This window comes from Eptesicus fuscus, chromosome 10, assembly GCF_027574615.1.
Source record: "Eptesicus fuscus isolate TK198812 chromosome 10, DD_ASM_mEF_20220401, whole genome shotgun sequence".
NCBI lineage: Eukaryota > Metazoa > Chordata > Mammalia > Chiroptera > Vespertilionidae > Eptesicus > Eptesicus fuscus.
In genome coordinates this window covers 6,218,574-6,233,011 of record NC_072482.1, presented here as the reverse complement: position 1 = coordinate 6,233,011, position 14,438 = coordinate 6,218,574, and the positions used below count along the sequence as shown (strand labels likewise).

At 40.7% G+C, this 14,438-nt stretch overlaps 1 protein-coding gene and 1 pseudogene across 1 annotated transcript in view; one reads left to right on the top strand and one right to left on the bottom strand.

Moving 5' to 3' along the window:
- Window positions 1-14,438, top strand: part of SLC26A8 (solute carrier family 26 member 8) — an 86,316-nt gene that overhangs the window by 17,390 nt on the left and 54,488 nt on the right. Inside the window, exons 3-4 of the mRNA XM_054721734.1 lie at window positions 5,718-5,834; window positions 7,534-7,715. Coding sequence (XP_054577709.1) covers window positions 5,718-5,834; window positions 7,534-7,715 — 299 coding nt within the window. The remainder of the gene's footprint in view (window positions 1-5,717; window positions 5,835-7,533; window positions 7,716-14,438) is intronic.
- Window positions 8,178-8,530, bottom strand: LOC114235300 (60S ribosomal protein L34-like; annotated as a pseudogene).

Here is a 14,438-nt window from a genome sequence, read left to right as displayed (position 1 = left end):
TTGGCTTTTTTCAACATCTTAAGTCTCTGGAGATTCATCTAGGCTGTTGTGTGTACCCATAGTTTATTCCTTTTTTTTGCCAAGTAGCATTCCATGGTACGGATGTACCACAGTTCGTTTAAACATTCACCCTCATAGGACATTGGAATTGTCTGCAGCTTTTGGCTGTTACAAATACAGCTGCTATGGACATTTGTGTGTAGATTAGTGAACATAGTCCTCATTTCTCTGCTGTAAATATCCAGGAGTGTAATTGTTGGAATGGAGGGTAGTTGCATGTCTAATTTTTTAAGGACATGCCAAGCTGTTCTGCAGAGTGGTTGCGTCATTTGATATTCCTACCAGCGATCTGTGAGGGGTCCGGTGGCTCTGCATCCTCACCAGCATTTGGTGTTGTCACTACTTTTACTTTAGTCATTTGCATAGATCTCACTGTGGTTTCAGTTTGCATTTCCCTAATGGCTACTGATGTTGAACATCTTTTCATATGGGAATTTTCCATCTATATATTTTAATGAATGGCTCTTCGTGTCTTTTGCTCAGGTTCTAATTGGATTGTTTGCATTTTTATTATTGATTTTTGAGAATTATTTATATATTTTAGATACTAGTTCTCTGTCAATGTGTTTTGCAAATATTTTCTCCCAGCCTGTAGCCTGTCCTTTTGTGTATATGTGTGTGTGTATTTTTAAATTCTCACCTGAGGATATGTTTATATTGACTTGAGAGAGAGGAAGGAAGAGAAAGAGAGAGAGAAACTTCAGTGTGAGAGAGAAACATCAATCAGTTGCCTCCATACATACTCCAACCCAGGATCGAGCCCTGTCTGGGAATTAAACCCACAACCTTTGGTGTAGGGATGAAGCTCTCACTGACTGAGTGACCTGGCCAGACCTGTAGCCTGACTTAACAAAATATTTAAAGAGAAACATTTTTTTTTTTTTATGAAACCCAGTTTTCAGTGTCTTTTATTTTATCCATTCTAAGAGGTTTGTAGTGGTATATCATTGAGGTTTTAATTTGCATTTTCCTGATTGCTAATGAGGTCAAACATCTTTCTATGTTCATATTTGCTACCCTCATATTCTCTTTGGTGAAGTACCTATTCGAGTCCTTTGCCCATTTTTTAAATTGGAATTTTGGTTTTCTTATTGTTCCTTTTTGAGAATTCTTTATATATTCTGGATTCAAGTTCTTTCTAGATATGTGATTTGCAAATACTTTCCGTCTGTAGCTTATCTTTTTATTCTTGACAGTTTCTTTCACAGAGCAAAAGGCTTTAATTTTGATAAAGTCCAATATTTTTCTTTTACAAATTGTGTTTTTTCTATCATATATTGGAACTATTCACCTAAATCCAGGTCACAAAATTTTTCTCCTATGTTTTCTTCTAAGTCTTATAGTTTTATGTTTTACATTAAGATCTATGATCCATTTTTAGTTAATCTTTGTATAATGTGAGAAACGTATGGTCAAGATTATTTTTGTTGCATTTTCAGCATTATTTTTAAAGAAAAGAATCCTCCATTGAATTGTTTTTGCACTTTTGTCAAAGATCGTATAGCCATGTTTTTATGGGTCTATTTCTGGACTCTCTATTCTGTTCTATTGATCTATGTGTCTATCCTTTGCCAATGTCATATCTTAATTATTGTGTCTTTATAGATAGTCTTACAATTGGGTAGAGGGATTCCTCCAACTTTGTTCTTTTTCCAAAATTGTTTTAGCTATTCTTCCATATAAATATTTTGTCTATATTCACACAAAAAATTCTATTGAGATTTTGATAGCTGTTGCATTAAATTCATAGATCACTTTGCAGATAATTAATTATGTTGAGTGTCCAGTCCATGACCACAGTATATCTCTTTATTTATTTAGGTCTTCTTTGACTTCTTTCATTAGCATTTATCATTTTTAGCATACAGATCTTATACATATTATGTTAGATTTATACCTATTTCATTTTTGAGGAGATACTATATATGATAATTAAAAACAATTTTGGTTTTCAGTTCATTGTTTGTATATAGAAATGTAATTGGTGTTTATGTGTTCACCTTGTATCCTGCAATTCACTTAAGTAGTTGTAAGAATCTTTTTTTAAAAATTGATTTCAGAGAGGTAGGGAGAAGGAAAGAGAGAAACATTAATGATGAGAGAGAATCATCAATCAGCTGCCTCCTGCACATCTCACACCAGGGATTGAGCCAGCAACACCAGGCATGTGCCCTGACGGGGAATCGAACTGTGACCTCCTGGTTAATATATTGATGCTCAACAACTGAGCCATGCCAGTTGGACAGTTCTAAGAATCTTTTATAGATTCCCTAGAATTTACTACATTGACAATCATGTTGTCTGTGAAGAGAAACAGTTGTGTTTCTCTTTTTCTATTCCAAACGGCTTTAAAAAAAAACAAAAACAAAAACTCTTTCTTGTTTATTGTGCTGGTTAAAACTTCCAGTACTATGTTGAATAGGAGTGGTGAGACTAGGAATTCTTGCCTTGTTCCTGACCTTAGGAGGAAAGCATTCACTATTTTGCTAAACTACATTGTTAAGAAATATGTACACTCGTGCTAAAACCATAAAGAAAGCTAAGAGATTATTATCACAAAAGTCAAAATAATAAATACCTGTGTGGGAAGAAATGAAGTTGTGATCAAAGACCTGGATGGTGGTAACATGGGTGTTTGTTTTATAAATATTTATTAAGCTCAACACCTATTTTAATGCACTTTCTATGTGTATATTATATTTGACAATAAAAATGGGGATTAATAAATTATCAAAACTATTACTAAATTAATTACTAAAAAAGTAATTAAGACAGTGTGGTTTTGCAGAGATAGACAGGTAGGCCAATAGAACAGAAAGGAGTTATGCATATATAAGTTGCATGGTTTATATCATATGTCTCATTATAGAAACAGACTTTTTCATAAATTGTGTGAAACAATTGGACTATTGTGTGAAAAGATGGACTTCTATCTCCCACCATACACAAAAATCTATACCTGTCAGATTAAAGTTCTAAACGTTAAAGGTAAAGCAATAAACATTTTTTGGGCCCTGGCCAGCGGTGCTCAGTGGATAGAGTGTTGGCCAAAGGGTCCCGGGTTCTATTCTGGTCAAGGGCATGTACCTTGGCTGCAGGCTCCTCCCCAGCGTGGGCCCTGGTCCAGGCTCATGCAGGAGGCAACCAATCAATGTGTTTCTCTCACATTGATGTTTCTCTCTATCTTTCCCTCTCTCTCCCACTCTCCCTAAAAATCAATGGAAAAATATCCTTCGGTGAGGATTAAAAAAATAAATAAAATCAGTCTTGTAAAAAAACAAAACAAATTTTCACTAGCCTAAAAGGAAAAGACAAATTGAATTTAGTAAAAGATTGAGTTAAGTAAAAGTTAAGAACTGTTCATTCCAAGACACCATCAAGATTGAAAAGCACACCACAGAATGGGAGAGATATTTGTAACAATATACCCAAGAAATGACAATCTGTAACATATATACTCCTACAAATCTGTAAGGAACAATGAGATTAATCAACATTATTGGCAGTCAATGAAGTGAAAATTGAAATTAAAATGAGTTACACACTAACTCATACACATTGAAAATTAAAAATCTGACAGTATCATGTGCTAATACAGAGGCAGACAATGGGAACTGTCATACAATGCTGGTGGGAGTGCAATGTACAACCATTTAGAAAACTTTGGCATTTTCTGCTAAATGCCCCTGCAGTTATGCTGCAGGGTATATTCTCCCAAGGAACTTATACATCTATGTACCAGGAGACCTGTGTATAAAAATATTCATAGTAGTACAGTTCATTATAGTCCCAAACTGGAGACAAAGACAGGAGACCAGGCAAACCTGGAGACAGAGAGAATGGGAAAGTAGCTTCCTTGAATCCTGATGGCTTTTTAGTTCTGGTTCGAGTCTCTGATGTGGCTCAACTGCTCTTTGTACTCTTTTAATAAATTTTCTATTTTGCTTAAGCTAATCTGAGCAGGTTTACTCTTTCTTGCAATCAATAGAGCCTTGCTTAGAAAAAAAATGTGGGAGGGGAACCTATAGATTTCAGGAGACGTCAGAAATCTATCAATCAATGTGAAGTTCATATTTGAGCCCCGATGTCAACACAAAGATTGTAAAAGAAAGCACAACATATAATAGCAAATGATTTTTAAAAAGATCACCCCAAACCCCAAACCCACTATACTTCTGGCTCAAGGTCTCTCATGAGGCTCCAGTCAAGGTGTCAGTCACCTCAAGGCTCTACTGAGGCTGGAGGGTCAGTTTCCACCAATGTGTTTGCTGACAGGCCTGGTTTTCTTGCCATGTGGCTGCTTGAGTGTCCTCACAACATGACAGCTGGCAGGACCAACTACATGTATGAGACCAAATGCAAAATGAAAATGCAGAGCCCCTAGTTAAAAAATTATTCAGAATTTCAAGATGGTCAGAGTAAAGCATGAAGCCAAGTGTGTAGGCTTCTAAGCCCAGGGCTCTATGTGATTGCATCAGTCACACCCTTGAAGTCAACTCTGGTGGCTGGTGAGCTGAATGAGAGAAAGAGAGAGAGTGCAATCAAAACAGAAGCCACAATCTTCTTGCAATCTAATCTCAAAAGTGATATCCTATAGTTTTTTGTTGTATTCTATTTATACATTGGAAGCAACATATAAGTTGGAAGCAACTTGCAAGAACCATCCCACACTTACGGGGTGGGGATCACACAAGGGCATGAAAACCATTAGCCATTGCAGATCATCTGAGAGGCCCTCTACCACAACACCCATTCATGAGATAAGCAGGGAAACGTGAATACTGACTGGATATTTGATACTGTTAAAGAACCATTATCTCTTAGGTTTGATGATGATATTGTAGTTACATTAAAAGAGGGTCTTCTTTTAAAGATACATTCTGAAATATCTACTGATGAAATGATCATGTCTTTGGATTTGCTTCAAAATAACATGGAGTGGGTGCTTTGGTGAAACAAGATTGGCCATGAATTGACCATTGTTGAAGGGTTGGTTGATACATGGGTGTTCATTATACTCTATTTTTGTATATGTTTTAACTTTTCCATTAAAAAAAAAGAGCCTTGCTTGTCCAAGACAATAAATCAGCTCAGTGGGCTCACTGGAATGATCTAAGTTGAGTGCCTCAGCTTCAAATTTCCTGATTTTCAGGGTGCTTTTTAGAAAAGAAAGTATTGAGGAAGGAGCTACAAGAAGAGCTGAGAGTGATGAGCATATGGTAAAGAGACAACGCATACCAACTTGGAGTCAAGTCAGTTCAGTGGGATTCTTGCCTTGCTCTCCAGCTTTGTCTTCCGTCCTGGAGAATTATCAGGGCCTCTGTTCTAGGCTGGGGTGCAAGTGGGCTGCTTCTGAGCTGTTGGAAGTTGAGGTCTGGTTGCTGAGATGTTTGCTTTCCATGATTAGCATGAAGACCCACAGGGAAAGGTGTTTAAGCCTATGATTTAGAATTGAGGTATAAAATCATGTGGTACAATAGGAAGAGAAGCTAGAAATCAAAGGAGACAATAAAAGATACTAATTAAAGGCTGTATGTCATGCTCAGTCAGCCATATACATAGATCATTTTCATTTTAAATATTCTTTACAGTTTTTATTTAAGGTGACTTTTAAAAGCCAGGCTACCTTTTCTTACCTAAATTATCTTGCTTTTCAGTCCTGACGTTTAGTTTGCTGTCAAGGCAACTGATCCCTCCTCTCAATGTCTCATATGCAGCTTTCAGTTCTTCAGTAATTTATGTAATTTTTGGATCATGTCATCAAATGTCTATTGGTGAGTTCAGTTCTGGAACCGTAGGAGGTGGATGAAATCCCTACCTCAATTATTTACCTATTGCTAAGGAACTCAAGTTAAAGCTATGTTCAAGGTAGAAAGAAAGGAAACAGAAGATGGGCATTCTAGCCACAGGATTAGTGTTTAGATTTTAGAAATCGAACACTTCTAGTATGTCATTATCAATGTCACCACCAGGTGAAAAGGCCAGAAAGCTATTTCCCAAAGGGATGAAAGGACAGAAGTACTTTCCTTGGCGAGATTACCTCGCATTGGAATCTGAATGTTCTCAGCCAGAAAGGTCCGGGAGCAATTCCGCCAATACTTTTAGAGTGGATCCATCTTTCAATCGAACCCAGGATAACTAAACTCCATGGGCCTGATTCATAATTATCATTTTCTCACTGTATTAGTTTACAATGAGAAAATGCCATCATGGTAATCAAAGCACTTAAATTCATAGGAGGAGCACTTTCTTTCTCAGAGTTAAAATCCATCTACTCTTTTATATCAGAAATGACTTACAGGAACCAAGCTAGTTAAAGGTCATACAATCAGCAAATATACTAGGTGAACCTGCATAGAAATCAAACTACAAAATGCCCCAACAGTCTAGGAAGGGCATTGCCAACCTTCACCCAGTGAAGCGCCTTTTCCAGCCTTCCCCACACAACCAAGACGGATAATTCTGACGGACATACTCTTTCTCCAGATGTTTGTCAATCTGGAACCATCCTATTCTTCTAGGTGTGGAGTGCTACTCTGCCTTTTCAAAGGACAATAGCACATATTTTTACTAAAATTCATTGTGTCAATTTTACTTTTAAACATTAGAGAGCAATTTCATTCCCACATTCCCAAGGCACATTACAATTACTTCCAAAGACTGGTGATAAGAGCTATTAGAGTTTTGTGTCTATCGGGTAATTTATTGTTTTCGTTGTTGTTGTTTTTTTAATCCTCACCCTGAGGATATTTTTTCCATTTTCAGAGAAAGTAGAAGGAAGAGGGACGGGAAGAGAGAGAAAGAGAGAGGGAAGCGATGTGAGAGAGATACATCAACTCATTGCCTCCCACATGTACCCCAACCAGATGCAGGGAATGAACCCGCAACCTAGGTATGTGCCCTTGACAGGGAATCAAACCCACAACCCTTCAGTGTGCAGGCCAGTGCTCTAACCACTGAGCACACCAGCCAGGGTTATCAGGTAATTTAAGAGTAAGGTTTGCCTTTGCTGCCCATTGTATGTTGATGTGAAGACTAAATGAAGTTTAGCTCAGTGTCATTTTGCACCTAGTAAATAAATCCTTCCTAAGTGTTAGGTATTATTTTTCTTATTATTATTACTGTCTTCTGATATTTTCACCACCACCTCACTTTTCATCACTCTAAGAGCAGGCACAGCAGCTGAACCTAATACATATTTCCAGTCCATTTCTCTCTGCAGCCCACACTATGTGCCCATAATGAAAGAGGTTAATACCTGGACCACCAAGATCTAAATTCTGTGACTTGGTCACAGTTTGTGGGGCCAGAGTTCTTTCCCTGCTCTTTCTTACTCTCAATGGCCACTTTCAAATAAGAAAAGTTCTTCAGATCAAGGACAAAAACAACATAAGCTCATGCCTTGATTTTGTCAATAGCTTCAGTTTACCTGGACTTAAAACCTCACCTTCTGCCTAAACATCTCTTTCATAGGTGCCTTCTTTCTTGTGAGCGCTCTGATGATTAATGTCCTGACTCTGTACCCATTCAACAGTGGCCACCTGGTCCTGGGAACTTTCCTCAAAGAGGACTTCTCTGACCCCCTCTTCTTCACGGCCTACAACCGATCCCTGAGTGTGGTGGCATCCACAACATTTTTGACTGGGATTATTCAGGTAGGATCTGAGTCTCCGAACCTCTGAAGAAGAACTAAATAAAGGGAATACAAATAGACCCCTTCCTTTCATTGCTCCCGCTGTCCATTAAGATACTCCAGTGATTTATTTCTGGAAAACTTGTAGGATCTGTGGATAGACTGTGACAAAACTTCTCCTGTGTCAGAAATCATTGACCATTGATTTTGGGAGTTTTTGTTTTGTTTTTATTATTCAAAACAGCTTTATTTTTTTTTAAATGTATTTTTATTGATTTCAGAGAGGAAAGGAGAGGGAGAGAGAGATAGAAACATCAATGATGAGAGAGGATCATTGATCGGCTGCCTCCTGCACACCCCACACTGGAGGTCGAGCCTGCAACCCGGGCACATGCCCTGACTGGGAATTGAACTGTTACCTCCTGGTTCATAGGTTGCTGCTCAACCACTGAGCCACTCCAGCCAGCAAAACGGCCTTATTTTTTTATTTAGCTTTCTGACTCTGTGCTTGTACCTTCAATATTTTCACAACAATTCTCTGCTCCTCAAAGAAGAAAGCATGCCTGATCCTGTCATGGACACATTCAGCACACATGGATCCACACCAGGTCCTGCTGACATGTTTTTTTCATTTTAGATAACCTCACTAGAACTTTAAGTCACACAGCACAAACTGCGAAGTCGGACTAGGCACATGCCACATGCAGATTTTGGCGCTTCTCCAATCTTCTTGGTGTAAAGGGAAACAATTCTATTACCAGGGGTTCGGGCCAGCCTAGTTTTGTTAGAGGCTGTATTGTAGGACCGCCTCCACTAATATGACAAATGCTAGACCATTCTGAATGCCTGAAGTCACCGTCCCCGGAAGAGGAAAAAGACACTAATTTTGGATGAGACACTAAACATTCTCACCAGTCCCTTCTCGAAGACTAAAGGGTCCTAGGAACTATGGGCTAGAGTTGTAGACATGATTTCATGTTTTAAAAATTCCTTTAGCCCAGCCGGCTTGGCTCAGTGGTTGAGCGTTGACCTATGGACCAGGAGGTCACATTCTGATTCCCAGTCAGGGTATATGCTGGATTTCAAGAGGCAGCCGATCAGTGATTCTCTCTTATCACTGATGTTTCTATCTCTCCCTCTCCCTTCCTCTCTGAAATCAGAAAAAAATATATATATATTTTTAAATTCCTTTATATTCTTTCAATAAGAATAGCACTGATAGGTTCAAATACTATATTTTGGGTTAGTAAGCATTGGAGTTTTACCTGAAATCCTTTTTCTGCAATGACAGGACCACAGCTGAAGCACAATAATATCAATGACATTAAAATATCAGAATTTATTTTTGGCAATGTCTTTCATTTCTCTCAGAGAGTCTGCTATCTAAAGCTAAATCCACCTAACTAAAATCACATATTCCAGATTTACTTCTCTTTCTTCTCAACTAACTCACTCCCTAGCTAATTGTCACCGATCTACCCTGGAACCATCTTTCATTAGGTAAGGATTTATTGGGAGCCTGCAAAAACAAGTTATTATTGTGGGTTGACCCATCCCTTGACATTTGCCAGCTGTATGAACATAAATTATTTTACCTTTGTGGGCCTTAGTTTTCTCATGCATAAAGTCCTATCTAATAAAAGAGTAATATGCAAATTGATTGTCACTACAACACACAAGATGGCCACCCCCATGTGGACATAAGATGGCTGCCACAAGATGGATGGCAGGGGAGGGCAGTTGTGGGTGATCAGGCCAGCCGGGGAGGGCAATTGGGGGTGATCAGGCCTGCAGGGGAGGACAGTTAGGGGTGACCGGGCTGGCAGAGCAGGGCAGTTGGGGGAGACCAGGCCTACAGGGGAGGACAGCTGGGTGGGACCCAGGTCTGCAGCGGAGGGCAGTTGGGGGGGACCAGGCCTGCAGAGGAGGACTGTTGGGAGCTACCAGACCAGCATGGGAGGGCAGTTAGGGCTGACCAGGCTGGCAAGGGAAGGCAGTTAGGGGTTACTGGGTCAGCAGGGGAGGGCAGTTGGAGGTGACCAGGCCTGCAGGGGAGGACAGTTAGGGACGACCAGGCTGGCAGGGGAGGGCAGTAGGAGTGACCAGGCTGGCAGGGGAGGGGAGTTGGGGGCAATTGGACCAGCAGGGGAGCAGTTAGGCATCGATCAGGCTGGCAGGGGAGTGGTTAGGGGATGATCAGGCTGACAGGCAGAAGCGGTTAGGGACAATCAGGCAGGCAGGCCAGAGAGTGGTTGGGAGCCAGCAGTCCTGGATTGTGAGAGGGATATCCAACTGCCCATTTAGGCCCAATCCCATTGGAGAGGGTGCAGAATGGGCTGATGGACACCCCCTTCCCCATGCACGAATTTCATGCACCGGGCCTCTAGTGGAAATAATAACATTAGTTTTGTGGAGTTCTTATGAAGATTAAGTGAGAAAATGCATGTAAAATACTTAGCCCAGAGCCTGTCACTTAGTATCAATAAATTATAATTACTGGATACAAAGAAGTAAATTTGGTACTTGAACAGAAACCAAAACTTTAAAAGAAGATATAATTTCTGTATTTAAAAAATTCAATGTTGTAGGAGAAGGCAAAATAACAGGCAATAAATATATCAGTAACCTATTAATTATCTAAGTAGCCTAGGGCATGTTCTGTCCCCGTCTTAAAGCTTTTGTGGGTTTTTTTTTTGTTTGTTTGTTTGTTTGTTTTCATTTAATAAAGGAGGAGACATTTCATTTTCAGGAGGATGGAATAGACGTGCTTTTCCCTATTCCTCCAGCTAAGTACAACAAAATATCTTGGAACATTATATATAAAACAAATGTAAGAAGATTCTGGAAGGTGGAGAGAAGGTCAACGGGCCCAGAACCTCAGGACATAGGACCAACACAGAAATGCATTCCCTGGGTTTTCTTTTCAGCTCATGTATTTTAATCTTAGTGCCAAAGAGGCCAGAAACCCAAAGTACCAAAAAAAAAAAAAAAAGACTGAAAATGTTTCTACAATAACTGATCTACTCCAGACAAACACCAAGAAAAAAAACAGAATTATGATATCAACACCATTCATATCAGCAATGGCAAAGGGGGGAGCCTAGACTTCCTGACTTAGCTGTAATGAGGTGCCCACTCAGTCCCAACTTGGGTGTTGTCAGAGAAGGCCAAATAGAGAGCCAGAACTTTCATACCCACTGGGAAGTAATGAGACAACCTTCCTACTCCATGCTGGGGTGATGCCAGAGAAAGCCTAGTGAAGAGTCAGGTCTTTCACCATGAGGAGAACCCCTTCTGCTGGGATGTCCAGGTGGGGAGAAGTAAAGGCATTCTTCTCTATCACAACCAGGATAGTATCAGCGGAGGCCCAGTGGGGAGCCAGAACTCCCACTCCTGCCCAGCAATATTGGAGAGTCCCTAGTGTCACCGGTGTCAGTGGAGGCTGGGAGGAGAACCTGGACTTCTGTCTCTACCAGGCAATAACAAGATGGCACCCTCTCCTTCCCCTGCCAGCACTTTGTCAAAATAAGCTAGCTAAAACAGAAGGTTTAAATAAGATTCAGAGTCTTATAACATAGTACCCAAAATGTCTGATTGAATTGAAAATCACATGTCATACCAAAAACAAGGAAAATCTCAACTTGAATTTTATTTTATTTTTAAATGTCACACTTTTTCTTTTTTTAAATATATTTTATTGATTTTTTACAGAGAGGAAGGGAGAGAAATAGAGAGTTAAAAACATGGATGAGAGAGAAACACCAATCAGCTGCCTCCTGCACACCCCCTACTGGGGATGTGCCCGCAACCAAGGTACATGCCCTTGACCGGAATTGAACCTGGGACCCTTCAGTCCGCAGGCCGATTCTCTATCCACTGAGCCAAACCAGTTAGGGCTCAACTTGAATTTTAAAAGACAATAACAATCCCTAGTGGGTTTGGCTCAGTGAAAAGAGCATCAGCCTGGGGACTGAAGGGTCCCAGGTTCAATTCTGGTCAAGGGCATATTTCTCAGTTGCAGGCTCGATCCCTGGCCTGGCTGGAGCATGTGGGAAGGCAACCAATTGATGTTTCTCTTTCTCTCTCCACCCCCCATCCCCCATTCTCTAAAAAACCATGTGAAAAATATCCTCAGGTGAAGATTAACAAAAACAATAACAACAAAAAATGATTCCAACACTGAGATGACAGAGATTCTAGAAATGGAAATATTTTAAAGCAGTCATCCTAAAACTTCCCAAATTTGGCAAAATATGTAATCCTATAGACTCAAGAAGCTGAGAAAATCCCCAAGAAAATAAATCCATAGAAATCCACACCAGCACAAATCATAGTCAAACTTCTGAAAACTAATAAACAGTGAAAAGTATCTTGAAAGCAGTGAGAGAAACCCTTTACCTACAGGGGTAAACAACTCAAACGACAGCAGATTTCTTATCAAAACCATGGAGGCCAGAAGGAAGTGGCATAATATTTCTTGTTCACTGAAAGAAAAGAACTGTCAATACAAAATCATATACTCAGTGACAGTACCATTCAGGAATGAAGGGACACCCAGCCAGCATGGCTCAGTGGTTAAGTGTCAACCTATGAACCAGGAGGTTGTGGTTCAATTCCTAGTCAGGGCACATGCCCAGGTTGCAGGTTCGATCCCTATTGAGGGGCATGTAGGAGGTAGCTGATCAATGATTTCTCTTTCATCTTCCATGTTTCTATCTCTCTCTCTCCCTCTCCCTTCCTCTCTGAAATTAATAAACATACATATTAAAAAAATAACACACAATGTTCTCTGAATACATCTTATTTTCTGGGATTCAGAGCAAGAGAGAAAAAGAAAATATAAAAAAAAGAAAGAAGAATGAAGGGGAAGTCAAGACATTCTCAGATGAAGGAAAAATAAGATAATTTGTCACGAGCAGACCCTAAAAAAATGACTAAAGGAAATTTCATAAAAAGAAAGGAAATGATAAAAGAAGGAACCTTGAAACATCAGGAAAAAAGAACTATGGAAAGAGTAAAAATATGGATAAATATGATAGATTTTTCTTGTTCTCTTGGGTTTTCTAAATTATGTTTGATGGTTGAAGCAAAATTATAACACTGATGTAGTTTAAAATGTATGAAGAAATAAATTATGTATATAGAAATATTTAAAACAATTGTTTTATAAACAAGTAAGGTTTCTATACTTTGCTTGAACTGGTAAAGTGTTGACATCAGTAGACTGTAATAAGTTATGTATATACTAGAGGCCCGGTGCATGAAAATTCATGCTCTGGAGGGGGGGGGTCCCTCAGCCCGGCCTGCCCCCTCTCACAGTCTGGGAGCCCTCAGGGGCAGGAGGCGACTGGCGATCAGGGGAAGGCGATGCCCCATCACTCCTCTGCTGCTGCCACTGCTGGCAGCGCAAGCCTTTGGCAGCCCTGGGTGGCTTGGGGGCTGAGGGGACTGGGGGACTCCTGAGGCAGGCGCCTCGACAGGGCTGAGGGGACTGGGTGCCACCATATTTGAGGGCGTGGCAGTCAATTAGCACATTCCCTCCTTATTGGCTGTGGGTGCTGCCATCTTTGAGGGTGGGACAGTCAATTAGCATATTCCCACTTTATTAGATAGGATAATGTAGTATCTAGGGCAAACACTAAATAAGCTATACAAAAAGATGCACTCAAAAAGCAATATCCTCTATAATAATAAAAGTGTAATATGCTAAATAGACCGGACAGCCGAACGACCTTCCGGACATCATTCCAGACATCCTTCTGGACGAAGCTGTGGAAGCAGGTTGAGGCAGAGGCAGTTAGGGGCGATCAGGCAGGCAGGCAGAGTGGTTAGGGGCAATCTGGCAGGCAGGCGAGTGGTTAGCGGCAATGAGGCAGGTAGGCAGAGGGGTTAGGGATGATGAGGCAGGCAGGCAGAGTGGTTAAGGGTGATCAGGCAGGCAGGCAGGTGAGCGGTTAGGAGCCAGTGGCCCCGGATTGCAAGAGGGTTGTCTGACTGCCAGTTTAGGGGTCCTGGACTGTGAGAAGGCACAGACCAGGTTGAGGGGACACCCCCCCACCCAGTGCACGAATATTGTGCACTGGACCTCTAGTAGATAAATAAAGATGGAATTCTAGAAATGTTCAAGTAACCCACAGAAGTCAGGAAAAAGAAAAAGAGAAATGAAAACAGTCAGAACAAACAGAAAAATAGCAGACATAAACCCTAACATAGCAACATTTACACTAAAGATAGAGATTGATATATTTTAAAATATGCTGCCTACAAGAAACATCAAATATGATGATATAGACAAGTTGCAAGTAAAAGAATGAAAAGATATAGCATGCACATATGAATAAAGGAAAGTAGAATTGACTATATTAATATCAGATAAGTAGACTTCAGAGCTAATAAAATTACGAGAGGTAGGGAGGGACATTATCCTATCTAATAAAAGAGTAATATGCAAATTGACCATCACTCCAACACAAAATGGCCCCAAAGATGGCTGCCCCCATGTGGACACAAGATGGCCACCACAAGATGACCTGCAGGGGAGGGCAGTTATGGGCGATCAGGCCACCAGGGGAGGGCAGTTAGGGGTGACTGGGCTGGCAGAGGAGGGCAGTTGGGGGAGACCAGGCCAGCAGGGGAAGGCAGTTGGGAGGGGGACAAAGTCTGCAGGGGAGGGCAGTTGGGGAGGACCAGGCCTGCAAGGGAGGACAGTTGGGGGGGATCCAGGCCTGTAGGGGAGGGCAGTTAG